The 17,666-nt window shown below is 44.0% G+C and overlaps 3 protein-coding genes across 3 annotated transcripts in view; 1 reads left to right on the top strand and 2 right to left on the bottom strand.

Annotated features, from left to right (window-relative positions):
• Positions 1–3,490: 3,490 nt before the first annotated feature.
• On the bottom strand, positions 3,491–12,226 carry SBDS (SBDS ribosome maturation factor). The gene is made up of 5 exons (XM_061153362.1): positions 11,895–12,226; positions 11,147–11,276; positions 10,250–10,450; positions 9,527–9,691; positions 3,491–5,242 (listed from the first exon to the last, which is right to left on the bottom strand). The coding sequence occupies exons 1-5, from the start codon at positions 12,020–12,022 to the stop codon at positions 5,114–5,116; spliced, it is 753 nt and encodes a 250-aa protein (XP_061009345.1). The 5' UTR covers positions 12,023–12,226; the 3' UTR covers positions 3,491–5,113.
• On the bottom strand, positions 5,249–9,520 carry LOC133063687 (SH3 domain-binding protein 5-like). Its single transcript, XM_061153361.1, has one exon. The coding sequence runs from the start codon at positions 8,363–8,365 to the stop codon at positions 7,139–7,141; it is 1,227 nt and encodes a 408-aa protein (XP_061009344.1). The 5' UTR covers positions 8,366–9,520; the 3' UTR covers positions 5,249–7,138.
• Positions 12,227–13,544: 1,318 nt separating the features above from the next.
• The window catches only part of LOC133063690 (S-adenosyl-L-methionine-dependent tRNA 4-demethylwyosine synthase TYW1), a 141,803-nt gene continuing 137,681 nt past the window's right edge, over positions 13,545–17,666 (top strand). Inside the window, exons 1-3 of the mRNA XM_061153363.1 lie at positions 13,545–13,706; positions 14,530–14,657; positions 15,430–15,567. Of these exons, the coding sequence (XP_061009346.1) occupies positions 13,703–13,706; positions 14,530–14,657; positions 15,430–15,567 (270 nt within the window). The 5' untranslated portion in view covers positions 13,545–13,702. The remainder of the gene's footprint in view (positions 13,707–14,529; positions 14,658–15,429; positions 15,568–17,666) is intronic.

Here is a 17,666-nt window from a genome sequence, read left to right on the forward strand (position 1 = left end):
TAAAGTTTCATTATTTGGTGAGACAATTTCCTTTCGATTAATCTTTTTCAAAATTGTCTGGGCAATCCTTATCCAGACTTTCTTCTAGTCTCTTATATGACAGCCATAGTGATTTTGGTCCAATGCAGGTTCGATTCCTGGGTTGTGAATATCCCCTGGAGAAGGAAATGTCAACCCACTCCAGTATTCTTTCCTGGAGAATTCCATGGACAGAGGGACATGGCAGGCTATAGTCCATGGAGTCCCAAAAGAGTCGGACACAACTTAGTGACTAAACAACAACGGTGATTTTGGTAGTAATTTTGAAGTTGTTTCAACAGTTAGGTGGGAGTGCAAACATTCCATTAAAAATTTCTAAATATTTTAAGTCTTATACTAAACATTTAATAAAAATTCTTAGGCTATTGCTTTCAAACTCTGGGACTACTGTTGACAGTAAGGATTTTGTAGTTTGGGTACAAACGTTTTAATAAGGACTAACTGGCTTCCCTGGGTTGTTTGGGAGAATGAACTACTATAAATAAATTCCTGACCTTTTGGACACAAGAATACACAGAGCTGCCCCTGTGAGAAGCGGCTTTGCGGTGACTCAATACAAGTGACTTATTGCCCTTGTTACTGTGGACTCTGGATAGGGGAGCTCATGTATACAAAAAGTCTGTCTTCTGTGTCCATGTGCATTTAATACGAGGCTCATTCAGCTTTCCAGAACGAACTCAGAACGGCTTCATTGTACCTGGTTCCCACTGCTCTGGAGGATGTCTGCCTCTCTTAGAGGGGCCCCCCCAAAGTAAGTTTCCTGAAAATTTCAAGTTATACCCTCTGTATCTGGAGAAGATCCATCTCACTGCTTTTGCTTGATTGGTAACAGGGATGATCCCATTTACATAGTGGTATAGTTCTTTGTTTTTACTCATAAGAAATATCCCAACTGCAGAAATGACAAGCCCTTTTAAAAATAATATCCTACACTATTATGAAACCTTGATTACGTCAGCATGTTCAACCCAATTACTGAACTCCTGACAATCACCATGTCACTGAGAAAATCAAGTAGTTATCATTTAAGCTTTACACAATTCTCTCTTTACATAAATTTCACTAAGAAACACTTTCAGGGAACCCAAAGCCGGTGCTCTGTTACAACCTGGAGGGATGGGGTGGGGAAGGAGGTGGGAGGGGGTTCAGGAGGGAGGGGACACATGTATGCCTATGGCTGATTCATAGTGATGTAAAGCAAAAACCATCACAATATCCTAATTACCCTCCAATTAAAATAAATAATGCCACAATGAAAAAAATTATTTGGCTGCATTGGGTTTTAGTTGCATCATGTGGGATCTCTTGTTGCGGCATGCAGGCTCTCTAGCAGTGGGACATGGGCTCTGTAGTTGCTGTGTGCACGCGGGCTTAGTTGCTTACCCCAACATATGGGATCCTAGTTCCCCCACCAGGGATTGAACCCAGGTCCTGTGCATTGCAAGATAGATTCTTAACCACTGGATCACCAGGGAAGTCCCAAGAACTGCTTTCTTTACTATTCCCTTTTGTCATGCCTGTGTATGTCCAAAACCCTCCTATAATCTGCAAAGTTTTAACTTTAAATACACAAACTATTTTACCTGCAAGATTCCTTGATTAAATGCAAGATTCCTAGTCTTCATCCTATTTCTGCATGATAGTGATAAGTAAGCAAGCTTGTGGCCCTTTTCCCTTGAAAAGTACGTCAACTATGCTTATTTGCCAGGAAGAGTGCCACTCAAGAATCATTTGACATTCTAGTGTATCACCACATGAAAAAATCTCCTAAGATATGAATGGCATTGAGTGTAGAAGACAGGTCTGCTCCTTTCTGCAGTAAAAATGACTGTTCTTTTCAATTCCTCCATAATCCATTTATTTCCATTCTCTGCCAACTGAAAATATGTAGCAATTTGGTGACACTGATGACTCTTCCTGAGGTATTTGGAAGGGGTCTTGAGCTCCTTTAAGTACACATGCTCAGAGTGTTGTAAAACCATTTTTGAAGTAATCGAGCTGGTAAACAATGAGTCTGGATTGTACTTTTAGCTCACAAGAATTGCTGCTGCTACAAAATTACATTTAGACTCGCTAATTTTGTAGGTACTATTAACATACATGTGTAGATGAAAATCAATGACCTTCATCATCTCAGCCATTAAACTCAGCCGTAGTTAGCGGCCAACTACGTATACACGACCACCCCTAATACGTAGCAGCAGAAAAGTATTTTCAAATAATCAGTATGTTGCATTTCAGTAATTTAAGAGCAGGGATGCAAAAATCTCTAGATAAGGAAACTTATGACTACCAAAATCATCGGGACCTCACGATAGGGGTTTGAGGGTAGCATGCAGGTTTAAATCGAGTGTGTGGCTTCTGCTTACAGTAATGAGTACTGAGCTATTTCCCCCATCACACCCCAGGGCACGTGTATGTATGACACCGTGGGGTCAGTGTGAGAGGCTGCTTGCTGGCTGACGTTAAAGGCCCGAGGGCTGAGAGGATGTGTGCAGACAGAAACCACCAGTGGCACACCAGCATGCATGGGTATGAACAATGAAAGCTCTGGCTTAGCCGACAAAACTCAATTGAGCTTTACTGATGGATTTGAAAAAGTCATCAGTCAGCCAAATTTGTCATTACTCATCCTCACTTCTGATGGCATGAACCCCCACTGAGAGTATGCTTATTATACTCCCCAGATGTCTATTCTACGAGGTCCAAACCATGGTGGGATACAGAGCTGGCTCATCTCCAGCCCTTGAGCTGCTCACCATCTAGCATGCCAGGCAGATGTTTAAGCAGCTCTTTGTAACACTGTGTATGCTCAGTCGTGTCTGACTTTTTTGACCCCATGGACTGTAGCCTGCCAGGCTCCTCTATCCATGGAATTTTCCAGGCAAGAATACTGGAGTGAGTTGCCATTTCCTCCTCCAGGGGATCTTCCTGACCCAGGGATCAAATCCATGTATCTTGCATCTCCTGCATTGGTAGATGGATTCTTTATCGCTGAGCCACTTGGGAAGCCCTCTCTATAACACACAGTTGGGCAGAAATCAAGGCCAAATGGGGAATTTCAAAATATATGAGGTTACACAGGCTGGAGCAAATAATTGTGTATGGGAACAGGGAAGCTACAAAGACTCTATGCTCCCAATGCACGTGCCCAGGTTCAATCCCTGGTCAGGGAACTAGAGCCCACATGCCGCAACAAAGGATCCTGCATGCCATGGAGACTTGGTGCAGCCAAACAAACACACACTAGAGAAATACTAATAAAAAGAAAAAAGCTCTGAAAATAGAAGAGGCTGAATTCTGAATGCCATCCTGACCAAATGTACACAGTAAAGTTTGCATTGAAAAAACAAAATAAACCAGTAATCCTTAAGGTAACCATTACAGCAGTAGTACTGGGAAAACGATTACGAACCAAACTTTTTAATTATTTTGAATAATGAAATTAATATAAGGTAAACATTTTTTTATTTGTCATAGGTTCAGAAACATGACTCAGACTGGTCTACATTTGACATTTCTTGAAGTTCCAGCTTTTTAGAAGAAATGAGCATGAGATCAGGAAAAACTTAAGGCAGTGTTGTAGTTACATTTATCTTTTTCTCTTTGATATGCAGCTGTTGAACATTTTTAGCAATTATGACTTCGATCTGAAACATAGCTTTATCTGTTTAAGCTAGAAATAAAAAATGTAAACCTCATTGGTTCAAATTTCTTGCCAGGATTTCAAGTTTCGATTATCTTCATAAAAAACAAATTATATAAGTAAAACGGAATCAGTGAGGGGGATCTTGAAGACTGTATCAGAATAATATTTCAATTTCAGCATTAAAGTGTGTGTCCCATGTTATTCAACAACAAAAATATTTCTTCTAACGTTGTGAGAAAAAATTCGATGAGAATTTTTTTTTTCTCAAAAAAATTTGAGAAAAAATGATGAACGTTATGAGTTCATCATTTCAATGGAAGTGTCTGTAAAATGGGGGCACTTCTGAGAGCTTGTATTAGCAGTGGGTTCTACGTGCTTATAAAACCAATCAAGACTTGTTTAGGTCAAGAAATCTTTTGCACTTAAAAATACTTCCGTCCACAAAATACATCTGATCTGTATATTTATTTTGAGTGAAACCCTACTTTATGTTTTAGACTATCTCTTTTGAGGATACAGATTTTAAACAACTTTTACGTTGTCTATTTAAGTGCTCAAATACTAATACTCAAATTCAATTACATCCCAAATTATTTTCACTAAGATTTACCAGGTATTTAACAGAACAGGCCCGCCTCGAACAACCCCCTCCCCCCAAACAAACAAGTTTAATCCTGCTAAGAACTTGCCCATACTCGCCCATCCTACCAGACAAAAGGCAGAGAAAAGGGAGTTAGGAAGCTGTCTAGAAATACAAGCCATAGCTTAACAAAAATAAAAAGTGGTTTATTGATTTACATAAGATTTCAGCTCTAATAATATATATTATAAACCTTAAGAATTAGAAATAAATGACTTTATATTTTACCAAGAATAATCTAAGTTATGGCAGCATGTTTGACGAATACTGAAGTCCTGCAGTCATCATATATCTATTTTTCAGAAAATCAGGACGTCATCATCCAAGTTTTATATTATGTCATGATACAGTTACCCCCATACACACATTTCACTAAGTAGAAATAAGACATTCTGTTTTCTTTTTTGGCAAATCCTCCTTTTCAGTCATACAGATATACCCTCCTAATTTCTTACAATGTACAAAATTTAACTTTTTATCCAAAAGAGTTGTCTCAAATAACTTTCACCCGGGAAAGCTACAAAGGCATGAGGCAGCAACTGAATACTTCTCTGGACTTTGTATCTTGGATTTTCACTTTTGCCTAAAACCCCATTTTATAATTAAAACTGAATGAATCCCACATCATCACACTTACTGAGGAACGTCTTTTTGTGTACACGTTTGTCACAAAGATGCAAAACGGCAACTCATCTGAACAAGTATTTGGCTGATCACACAGAGAAAACAGGACTGTGGGAAATGAAAACGCTTTAGTGTTTGATAGCTGAAGAGATGGGTGACGGTCACTCGAATTTCTCGTCTCCTTCTTCCACGTCTTTCAAGTTGAGTACTTCCAAGGAGCCCTTGCCTTTTGTCTCCTTTTTTATGAGCTCATCGATTTCTCTGAAGCAGCCGGGGTCAATGAGACACACCTGAAACATTGAAAACAGCTGCTGACCACATGAGGACGAGTGGTACGACAGTATGGACACAGCTTTAACTTTTCTTTCATTAAAAAAAATTTTTTTTTAAATTGGAGTACAGTTGCCGAACAAAGTTGTATTAGTTTCTGTTGTACAACACAGTGAATCAGCTATAAGTGAAGAAGCTGTAACTTGCTCTGAGATGAATATGCCACACTTTCCAGGTCTCTCTCTGACTGCACAGGATGGGGGCTAGCTTCTAGTCTAGCCTCTGCCCTTCAGTATGCACACAGGCCCCTGTGATGAGGCCCTGATTCCCCTATTGAGGATGTTTCCAGATTCCTCAGCTGTAAAATGACGTGGTTGGATTAGAAGGCTGTGGTCCTCTGCATACTAAATTTAGCATTGAAATTTATAGTTCAATGAAATCATCTCTCTGGAGCCACATTTGTTTTGCTTTTTTTTTTGTTACATAAACTATTTTATTTAAATAAAATCAGGGGCAGACCCTTTCCCCCCATACACACAGGCACATGCATGCACACACGCACGCCCACGTCCTCCTCCATTTTCCCTCCACCCATGGCCACCTCAAACCTGGCAGTTCTCATCATGACCATCCTGTTTTAACCCTGGGACAGGGAGACAACCTCAATTTGAAGGCCTGCTCCCCACCCCCCACCTCCCCCCAGTTGATGGCAGCAGCACACAGGCCTAGGCACAAATTCTCCTGTCCAGAGTCCAGCTCTCAGCCCTCCTGGGGTGGGACAGGAGGATCGGTTCCCCAAGGCACCCAGATCCAGTGTAGCTTCCCTGCCTTTCCCCCACACAGCATGGGAGTGCCATCAGACACCTGAAACTGCTCCCTATGGAGGGTGGGTTCCCTCACCGCAGGCCAACCCTGCCCTGTATCAGCAGAGGTTCTGCAGCCAAACCTGAGCATCCCCCAAGAGATCCTGGACTAGGTATGGTTTGGTTTCGGGAAGAGTGAGGGAGAGCAATTGAGCACCAAATTCCCTAACTCCACCCTGTAGAAGAATGCTGAGATTTGGCTCAGCATCCTCTACCCAGAAAAAGTAAACAGACCTAACTCCACAGCAGAAATGGGAAGAGCTTCAACCGTCAGAACCTCACTACATCTCCACCCCCTCAACATGGACCCACTAGCACCTTGGCAATGTTGGACACAGCCCAGCTGGGGAAACGCAACGCACACAGGAGCCTGTTTGGAGTTGGTAGTGTCCCCTCTGTTGACAATGGGATTGGGCTTCACCTTCCCTGACACCAGTATCCCTCAAGTCCTGCTTTGAGGCACAGGTGGCTTCGGTCATGAGGAGGGAATACTGAAGGGATGGATGGTGTCTTCCAGAGGCACACAGTCCTGCAGCACTTCTTACAGGTTACCCACGAGCAGGCTGGGACAGAGGATGGGCTGCTGGGCTGCTGGAGGGTTCCGCAGCATCCCAGGAACCACCTGGGAGATGAGTAGGTGGGAGGGGGACCCATCCATTCACTCAAGCTGGGGGGACCAAGATGCTGGGACCCAGATCCAGTGCCCACCTTCTCTGATGCTTTCCCTGTGCCGCCCAGACAAATTTCCCTGAGGGGAAAAACCAGACAGAAGTCAGAAAGAGGGCAGCAGACAGACAGACTATGAAGGACCAACACAGGGAAAGGAGATGTCAGAGCCAAAGATAAGCCTTCTGAAAGGGTAAGGCAAAGAGAGCTGCCACCTGCGGGGGGCAGGGCCAGGTGAGAAAGCCAGGACATATACAACAGACTCAAGACACAGCCAACCTGCCCTCTCTGAGGGAAGCAAGGACCCGAGGAGAGGGAGCTAGGAACCTGCAGGGCCCTCCTTGGGCCAGTGGTGGTATGAATGCATCAGCCACCCTGAGCACGGGGTTACAGGCTGATACTGCGCTGGTGGCGACCTCCACGACCCCCACTCCGAGGACCCAGCTCCTGGCCATCTAGACTGGTGTGGTCCGAGAGACCCCGCAGGTGCTCCACGGAATCGCACTTCTGCAGGTCCGAAGCCACAGTGCGCAGGCTCAGCAGGCTCAGCGTGTCGGTGTCCAGGGCAGGGCCAGGCCCCAGGCTGACGCCTTCCTCCAGCCCTCCACCCTCCGCCCCCTCAATGATCCCGCTGTCCGCATCCTCGCCACCATCAGGCCCAGCCTCCGCCCCCACTGGAGAGGAGCGCCTCTGGCCGGGGGTATGAGCAGGCTGGCCCCGGCGCCGCGCATGAATCTGCTCGCTGATTTGCTCCAGGTTGCGCAGGGCGACTGAGTAACGGGTCTTGGCCTGGGCCACCTGCTGCTCCAGCTCCATCACCTTGGCCTTGTGCTCCTCCAGGATCTGGCTGAACTGGGCCTTGAGCGCAAAGTAGGGCCGGCTCTTGCCAATGGCGCGGCGGAGGGTCTTCTGCAGGGCCTGAACCCGAGCCTCGGCCTGCTGGCACAGCCGCGTCACCCGCTGGTGCTCCCGCTCACCACGAAGACGCTCTTCCTCTGCCTCGTTCACCTTGCAGGTGGCGTGGTTGAGCATCTCCTGCCACGTGGGGTCCAGCCGGTTTTTGTCAGCCATGACGCCCTGCTCAGCCACAAACACCATCTCCCGGGCGGCGTTGTGCATGCTCACAGCCCGCTCATACCGCAGTGCTGCCTTCTGTGTCTCCTGCTGGGCCTCCTTAGCCAGCCGCCGAGCTTCATAGTAGGGCCGAGCCTTCTCGATGCAGCTCCCTAAGTGGGAGCCCTGCGTGTTGAGTTTCCTTGCTGACTCCTGCAGGATCCTCCGGTAGGTGGTTCTGGCCTCATCCAGCTGCAGCTCCACTTGGTTGATTTCCTCGCTGGCCTGGTTCAGATGCTCCAGCTCCTCCTGTATTCTAGGATCCAGTTCTTCTTCTTCTCTTGGGGACAATTTGGCTTCACTGCTGTTGCTTCCGCCTCCTCCAGGCTCCTCTGCAACTGGGCTCCGAGGGACTTCATCCTCTACAACCTCAGGCCGAAGCTGCCCTTGTGGGGTCTCCCACCCCGCTGGAATCTGCCTGAGTTCAGCCATGCTGGCAGGGAGAAGGCATAGCCCTAAGCATAAAAGAGGACTGACATGCTGGGACCAGGGCCCCAGCATGGGGCTTCCTGGGCTCTGGGTGGCAAGAAGGGTTTCTCTTCTCAAAGGGTGGAAACAGGACACAAGAAGAACCTCAGACTCGGTTAGAGGCCGAGATTCAAGTGGCCAGTGGGGTCCCAAGAGCTATAGCTTTGTATATGCAAAAGTCCTTCCCTCCCCGTCACAGGGAGTCCACCAGGAGAGACCCGGAGCAATAGCTCCGAGGCGGGGGGCAAAAGGGGCCTGGATCCTGGGCCGAGGCCTGCGAGGAGGAGCACCATTCGGGAGGGCGGAGGCAGGCGCCTCCAGGCTGTGGTGGCAACTGGAGAGAGAAGGCTGGGCCTGAGCAGAGGCTGCTGGCTAAGAGTCTCTGAGGAGCTCAGTTTACCTTCCCGTGCGCGGATCTCTGCTGCAAACAATCTTCCCCTGCCCTCTGGAGCCACATTTGAAGGGAAAAAAAATAAGGGGGTGGAAGGCCTATTTTTCAGAAACTACGTGCAAAGTTTTGCAAAGATTTTAGAACTTTGGAGAGTTTCCTTGTTTCACATTTGCAGTGGGAAGTTCAACAATCCTCTAGAACAATCCCCAGCCTTTCTGGCACCTGGGACCAGTTTCATGGAAGATAATTTTTCCACGGATGGGGGCAGGGAGGTTTCAGGATGATTTAGGCACATTACATTATTGTACACTCTATTTCTATTACTATTACATCAGCTCTACTTCAGATCATCAGGCATTAGATCCTGCTCTAGAGTTCATTTGTCAGGAAGCTGTAAAGCTCTAAGATGTGGGTTTGCAGACAGCTGAATTTACATGTTATCTGAAGCTGTGGGGTGAGGATCCAAAGACATGATGTTTTTGCTGCTTTTTAAAAACGTTCTGTGGTAAATGAGACTGAAAGAAGATTCACTGTAAAATATAATCTTTCATCAAAAATAAGCATGACCCATATCCGCTTACTGGGAATCATTTAACTAAAAAATAAACACAAAGACATCTTAAGTGTTCTTAACTACAATCTGGTTCTATGGGGATTTTGACCTTTTTATCTAGTTCTAGGTTAAGATGTTTCAGGAAATGTCTTACTGTTCACACTTTATAAATGTCTGGGCCACATTTATGACTACAGAAGAAACTATTTTGGTCATGAGGAAGCAAAGAACAAGAGTACGCTAATCTTACAATTTCTAATTGTTGACCGTAGTCTTCACTTTCGATAACCTTGATCAATGGCTTGAGTTTTTCTTTCAGCTTCTTCCCTTCATTTACTGGAAGGATGAACCGAAGTCTCATGTGAGCGCGTTCTATCTTCATTTTCTCTTTTAACTGCTTTATCACTTCCAAAGCCTATCAAGACAAAATGAAAAAAATGTTTGCAATTTCTTTATCTCTTCTGATGCACAACTGAGGAAGGTATTCAAAATGAAGCAGTTTCCTTCTAGCTGGACCGGGCAATGGTTTTTTTAGATGACATGAAGAACATTTGCAACTACAGGGAAAAAAACAGATAAACTGAACTTCAAGACTAAAACTTTTGTGATTCAAAAAACTATCAAGAAAGTGAAAAGACAACCCACAGAATATGAGAAAATATGGGCAAATCATGCATTTGATTGGGTACTAGTATCCTTGGGCTTCCCTGATGGCCCAGTGGTAAAGAATTCAAATGCAGGAGACATGGGTTTGATCCCTGATCTGGGAAGATTCCATGCGCAGAGCACTGAGCCTGTGTGCCACGACTCTTCAGCCTGTGCTCTAGAGCCCATGCTCTGAAACAGGAGAAGCCACTGCAATGAGAAGCCCATGCACTGAAACTAGAGGAAAGCGTGTGTAGCAACAAAGACCCAGCACAGCCAAAAATAAAAATAAATAAAATTATTTATATATCTATATAAAACAACTCACCTGCTGTTTCGTGCTCTTGTTGGGTTTGACTGAATAGTGGATGTCCTTCATGGCTCTCTCAATAAGGATAACGGTGTATGGTCTCTTTGTTTCAGGGTTCACACATTTGTCGGCCACAATAGTTGCAATGTCCCTAAACATCTGCTCCAGCTGCGTGTGCCGTTCTTTATCCGACACTTGAACCTCTCCTTTAGTCAAAATCTTAAAAAAAAAAAAACCAAAACAACAAACCCAACAAGTTTAAGAAAGCAATGTCTTTGTTCCACACTATTTGTTAACTAACCACAGGAATGAAATACTGGGGGAGAAAATTAAATTTCATTCTCTTCAGCTACTGATATTTGGTAATAATTTGAGCTCTGCCTAAAAGAGGCACTGGATTACCTTGTTTTGAAATCTTACTTATTTAGATGGGGGAAGGGGTAAAGGCAATCCTAGCAGAGGGTGGAAATGATGAAATACTCAAAAAGAAGTTCTCTCTTCAGGTTTATTACACTAAAGAAATATATAAGTGGACAAAAAAAGGCAGTTTAGCAGATAATCTGATTTCTGGAGGCTTTTGCAAAAGATGTCCATGTCCTGGGACTTCCATGGTGGTCCAATGGTTAAGAGTCCGCCTTGCAATGCAGGGGATGCAGGTTCGTTCCTTGATGGGGGAACAAAGATTCCCCATGCCACTGAGCAACTAAGCCCATGAGGCAATTAAGACCCAACACAGCCGAATAAATAAATATAAAAAGAATCCATGCCCTTAATTAAAAGTGATGTACAGATCAAATTATTGCAAACTAAATGTTCACTCCAAAGAAAAAAAAAGTAAATTATTAAACCTTAACATACCTGTAACACAATACCTAATGCTAATGGATGTCATGGTCAATGATGCTGATAACTCACCTGCTTACAGATTTCAGTCTGGTCATCTGTTCCAAACGCACTGATGAGATCTTCCTTCTTTGCAACCTGACCTTTGGAGACATTTACAAACACTGAGTGGGTCTGTAGCACTTCATCAAGGTCTTTTTCCCTTGTGAGGATAGAAGAGAAAGTCCTATGTGAGTACTCTTGAAACTTGGACGTTCATTCACACTTAAAAGACAAGATGGGCAATGATAATGTAAGAAACAACAAATACTCCTAAATGACTCTCGGTGACATTTTCAAAACCCATAACTCCGTTTGGATTCGCTTTCACTTATAGGGGAAAAACGTTGTGGGAATACGGGTGAATCACTGAGGGGTGGGGCCCGGCTGGTGCCAAGGAATTCCGATCCCTAGATGGCAGCAGTGATGGTGAAACTACTGGGCAGAGAACTGTGACAGACGCACTAACTACAGAAGTACCTGGAACACTACTCCCTTTGTCTTGATGATTATTTTGAGAAAAGGACTCCGATTATGGAGGTTTCTTGCTGTAGCTTTTATGACACCAACAAAGCAAAGTATAACCAAGCCCCAAACCAAAACTACCAATGATAAAAGGGAACGTTTGGTTTAGACGCGAAGCCCAGGCAGCAAGAAATAAAGTTTCCTATTCTCCTTCGCTGACAAAACCCCAGTTTGGCCGGTTCATTAGACGACCAGAGGGAGGCCGCCTCCGAGGCTACCCGCTCCGGCCAAGGCCCAGAGGGAGAGGGTCACTCACACGCCGCTCCGCCAGCCCACGACCTTGTTTTTGTAGCAGGCGATTTCGAAGCGCTTCCCGGCTCGCTTCATCCGTACCACGGCCACATTGGTCAGGCGGATCTGGTTTGTGGGGGTGAAGATCGACATCTTGGCCGCTCACAGATCTTGGGGCCGGCGAACTAAAGCAGGCCCGCGCCACTGGCCACAGGGCCACCCTCACCTAGATGTAACCACCCGGCGGCGCGCGGCCCAGTAACGCCCGCAGACTGCGCGGCGCCGTTACTAACCCGACCGCCACAATACAGCCACCCAACTTATTGCGCAGGCGTCAGGTGTTGCGGAAACCCGGAGAGGAAGAGGGACCAATAACGTCTGCGCATTTTGACTTTTACGGCATTGTTCCGCGCCGGGAAAGAGAGGCGCTCTTTCTTGACGTAATGTTCTTTCTCCAACGAAAGAACTCCGATTGGTTGGTGAGGCCGAAGTTTGGTGACCGGGTGGAAACTCAGTGCCTGACGCCTCACAGTTCCGCAGATTTCAGGGTCCATCTTAAACTTTCATGATGGAAAAAGTTTAACACCAAAAACATAGAGAAAAAAGTGTAATGAACTGCCATGTACCCATCACCCCGCTTCAACAGTTATCAACATTTTGCCATTCTTGTTTCATTCTCCCTCATTTTTTTTTTGTTGGAGTATATTAAGGCAAATCGTCATAAGGTCAGCTAAATTTCCAACAGATACATCCAACAAGATTAACTATAATTCCTTAATAGCATCTCCTAGTCAGTCCATAATTAATTTTCCCCTAAATAAATAATGACTTTTTACAGTCGGTGTGTTTCAATTGAGATTCAAACGGGCTCATACGTTGCATTCGGTTAATGACGCCCTTAGTCTCAACGCAGACCTCTTCTCTCGCCCCTCCAACCTTCCCTCCACCCCAGACTACTCCTGTTTTTCCAGTAGTCATGTACGGATCTGAGAGTTGGAGCTTAAAGAAGGCTGAGTGCCAAGGAATTGATGCTTTCGAACTGTGGTGCTGGAGAAGACTCTTGAGTCCCTTGGACAGCAAGGAGATCCAACCAGTCAATCCTAAAGGAAATCAATCCTGAATATTGGTATTTATCAGTTGGAAGCACTATATATATGTTGGATATAATATATCAGTTGGAAGGACTGATGCTGAAGCTCCAGTACTTTGGTCACCTGATGCAAACAGCCGACTCACTGGAAAAGACCCTGATGCTGGGAAAGATTGAGGGCAGAAGGGGGAAGACAGAGGATGAGATGGTTGGGTGGTATCATCGACTCAATGGAGATGAGTTTGAGCAAACTCGGGGAGATAGCGAAGGGAAGGGAGCCTGGCGTGCTGCAGTTCATGGGGTCGCAAAGAGTAGGACGTGACTGAGCGACTGAACAACTCTCGTTCTCCATCCCTGCTTTGTCCACACCCAGGCCTTCCTCCTCAGTGTCATTTGTTTGGGGCTGGGAACCCTCCCGTTTACTCGGCCGGAGCTCTGGGCGGCGCTTTCCTTTGGTCACGCCCCTTTATCCTCTGAGCCAATCCGAGCAGGGCCCGGAGGGCTCTGGCTTTCTCCCACCGAACTCTGGGCGGAGCTTCCCACTCGGCCCGCCCCTTCCCCCTCTGAGCCAATCGGGACGATCTGCAACTGGCCTGGCTGTCCTCAGCTCCTCTGTCTCCGGGCACACAGCTAGTGCTGCGAGGTAGTTCTGGCCGCCTCCTAGTATTCACACCGGACCCTAAGTTTCTTAGGTCCGCAGACCTGGTCTCTTGTCGGGCCGCAGGGCTCAGGCTCTGAGGAGAATGGGTAAGGGCCCCAGACGGGCAAGTTTCGTGGGCCAGGAAGGGAGGAAATCATTTTTCTGAGACCCTCGGGCCCCTTCCTCTAGAATGTGTTGCCCTTTTCCGGCTAGGATCGGTGCCGCTGGGCCCTTGGGAGGACTGATCCTTGCTTGTGATCTGGCTTTTGCCTTTTGAGGCTAGGAGATGAATTTAGAATTGTGCTTCTGTCCTCAGGTAAAACGCAGAGAAAACTGCCTTTCCCGATTACGCACGTGTGTTGAGGACTTTTGGTCCTTTCCAGGGCAGAGTGGCATCTGTAAACCCCAAATTTTAGACTTCGTGTTTTGAAATTGCCCCCAGACTCAGCTTTTGAGGCCAAGTCCATCCAAATCTCCCTTAAAAACTGTGGGGCTTGAGGTCAGTTATTTGAGAATCCTTTGCAAGTAGCTTTGGGTCTCTAAGAATAAAATTAGAAGAAAAAAAAAAGGAATACTTTTAGTATTATTTTAAGCTTTTCTGATGGAGCAGCTAACAAAAAGAAAAATTAACTCATAATTCCAAATTCAATGTTTTGACTTTATATTCCTTTCCTTTCAAATGCTATATATATCTAGATGAAAATAAAAATTTTTATTTTTTGAATTAGCATTTTATCATTATGGTAATTATGTCATGTTATCACATAATGTGTATGTGTTGTTTATTATTAGAGTTGCTTTTTATAGATTTCTGAGCAGGGTTTTTGAATATGAAGGTTGACTTTTCTTTTATAATGCTTATAAGGATGGGCATCATTGTATGTGTAATTTTATAAATAAAATTGTTTATATGGATCATTTTAAATTTAGATCCTGCTTTGGATACATGGGACTTCTCACCTTTAATATCGTTATGGATAAACAGGTTTTACATATACTTGGGCTTTGCCTTTGGTTTTAGCCTTTGGATTTGTTTCCAGATTGTCATCAGGAAGCAGGTGAGTGGAGTTGTTGTGTTTTTTTTTACAGGAGAGTATTTGGCATCAGATTTTATAGAGACTTCAGAGTGCAGATTTTCTAAGGCTTCCAGAAAAAATATGGAAATTCTAAAAAGAACTTTTGATTACTTTCACATTTGGTCTCTAGACATACTTTTTTCATGCCCCCATTTTCTTCTTGTCAATTAAAAAAAAGTGTTTTTATTTATTTATTTGGTTACACTGGGTCTTAGCTGTGGCATGTGGGATCTAGTTCCCTGACCAGGGATTGAATGGGGGCCCCCTGCATTGGGAGTGCAGAGTCCTAGCCACTGGCCCACCAGGGAAGTCCCTCTTGTCAATTTTTATAGACTAAGTTATTTAGCTTTTCTTTGCTGGACAGTGGACATTGCATTCTTAAGATACAGGGGGATTTTGTAATGAAAAATTAAATTTTGCAAATACCAAAAATCTGCTCAGCACCTTTAAGGGATAGTAGTCTTTTTTCTTTCCACTAATTAGAATCAGAAAATAAATTTGTACTATTAGGCCACTAAAACACATTATAGGTGAAAGTATGTGTAATATTTTATCCTGGAGGGAATGGGAATCATTATAGTCTTAAGAAATGTGGTCCCTGGTTTTAAAGAACCTAATTATATCAAGGAATCAGTATTTGAGGAGTACAATCAAAAGATTAAGAGAATAAAATGGGTCAGTATCTGAGCTAATGTTCATCCTTAATGAAGTTGGGAGAATATTGAAACTTGATGGATTTTGTGTTTATTTCAAGAACAAGAACTCACAGGATAAAACCATTCCAAAAGCATCTCAGGATTTGATGACGAATGGCTATATCTCTCGTCCAAAGAAGGAAGTCTTTGTGTCTGGAGTGAAGATATTTTATGGTTCTCAGACTGGCACAGCAAAGGTAAGAACTTTATATGACACTTTTCCTTGGGTCTCCTGATCTTTTAAGATAATCTTTGAAAAGTGTTCTTTAGTGTCTGGTGGCCACTGTCTTGCAGGGTTTTTGTTCCAAAACTTACTTCTGCTCAGCAGAATGGAGACTTGGAGTTCCAAGTCCATTATCGGCTGTAGAAGTAGAGACTAGTGAGAACTGGCAGCGGCAGTGTCCAGTATGGGCCCTGATGTTCACAACTTCACACATCTATTTAGTTAAAATCTGTTTTGATTTCTAACAGTGTTAAAAGTATTAATGACGTACATTGAATACTGTAAATACAAAATGCAGATGTAGAGCTGAAAGATGCTTTAGTTGTATCTGAATGCTGCCTGCTTTTTTTTGTTATGAAAGTCACAGCTGTGACTTTCACAGCTAAGTCCTATTGCTTTCTAGGAAAAGAATCTAAGGCTAACATGAAAATAAATTGAAAATTTCAAGTTGCTATTTTGGTAGAGTATTATAGAGTTTTACTGCCCTCTTGTGTATGTTTTGTAGAATACTACTTTTTAAAAGGTTCTCAGTACTTTGTGCTGTAGATCCTAATTGAAGGTCACTATTAATTCAGTTCAACTGTAAACAACAGAGCAGGAAACAGGAAGAAATGTAAGAAAGGCCTCTGGGCTGCCAAAACAGAGTCCCTTTTTTGTGTCTCGTAAAAGAGCTCATTCCTAGCCTCTTTTATGCATGCTTTTACATTTTTTAAAAAAAAGATCCAGGTAATACTTGCAGATAGTAATAAATACATGCATACAGAGGGTTCATAATGAAAGTACACTTCGGAGAATCTGTTTTAACTATTTTATGTTTTTAATTCCTCTGAGGGTTACTTCTTGAACCTGCTGGGCCACGTTTCTAGGTTTATTCCAATTAGATAAAAATTATTGACTCCTTTTATCAATCAGTTCCTCAGATCTCAGCGCCCTAATGTTGTTGCCCACATAGTTGATATGAGTTCAATGGCCCTCCTTAAAGGTGTGCCATCTGAATTTCTCTGTTTGGCTTTGAATTTGGTTGATTCATATTTGGCTGAGTATAGAAGACTCGGTTAAAAGTTTTTCCTTCCAACTTTGATAGTGTCACTTCCTTGTCTTTAGCAGGCAGTGTTGCTGAAGAGGAGGCTGGTTGCCTCATTCCTTCATAGATGAATTTTTTTTTTTTGGTTGTTCCTGGAAGCTTTTAGAATCATTTGTTTGTCCTTGATGTTTGGAGCTTGTGTGAGAGGGGGTCTAGGGTGGGTCTTTTTCAGACATAGTGTTGAATAGTTGTGCTGTTTTGTTTTGGAAATTTTGTGTGCATTAATTCTGCTAATATTTCTTGGGTCAAGAAATATTTTTTTTCCTTTCTGTTTTCTCTGTTCTTTATTTCTGGGACTCTGTTGGATGTTGGACCTTTTGGATGGCCTGTGTTGCAAGGGAGTCACAGTGGTAAAGAACCTGCCTCCCAATGCAGGAGATGTAAGAGTCATGGGTTCGATCCCTGGGTTGGGAAGATCCCCTGGAGGAGAGCATGGCAATCCACTCCAGTATTCTTGTCTGGAGAATCCCTTGGACAGAGGAGCCTGGCGGGCTACAGTCCATCGGGTTGCAGAGAGTTGGACATGACTAAAGCGTCTTAGCATGCATGCATGCTGCATTTCAAATCCTTTCTCTCATACTTTTTCTTGAATTTCAACTCCAAACCTTTAAAAATTTTATTTATTTATTTATTTGGCTGAGCTGGGTCTTAGATGAGGTATGTGGGATCTTCATTTGGGTATGTGGGGTCTAGTTCTCTGACTAGAGATTAAATCCAGGTTCCCTGCGTTGGGAGTGTGGAGTCTTAGCCACTGGACCACCAGAGAAGTCCCCCAAACCTTTTTTTTTTTTTAATGTCTTAGTTTGGTTATAGTGTTTTTATTGTAAAAATTACATCCTGTGCAATTTTTATAGCATCTGTTTCATAATTTAAAAATACATTTCAGTGAGTTCCTTGGTGGGTTCCGTGATTTAGCCACTTCCTCAGAGTTTCTGCTGCTGCTATTTCTCTTTCCTGCTGCTTGTTCTCATCATGGTCTTGGTGATCCG

Source organism: Dama dama, chromosome 10 (assembly GCF_033118175.1).
Source record: "Dama dama isolate Ldn47 chromosome 10, ASM3311817v1, whole genome shotgun sequence".
Lineage (NCBI taxonomy): Eukaryota > Metazoa > Chordata > Mammalia > Artiodactyla > Cervidae > Dama > Dama dama.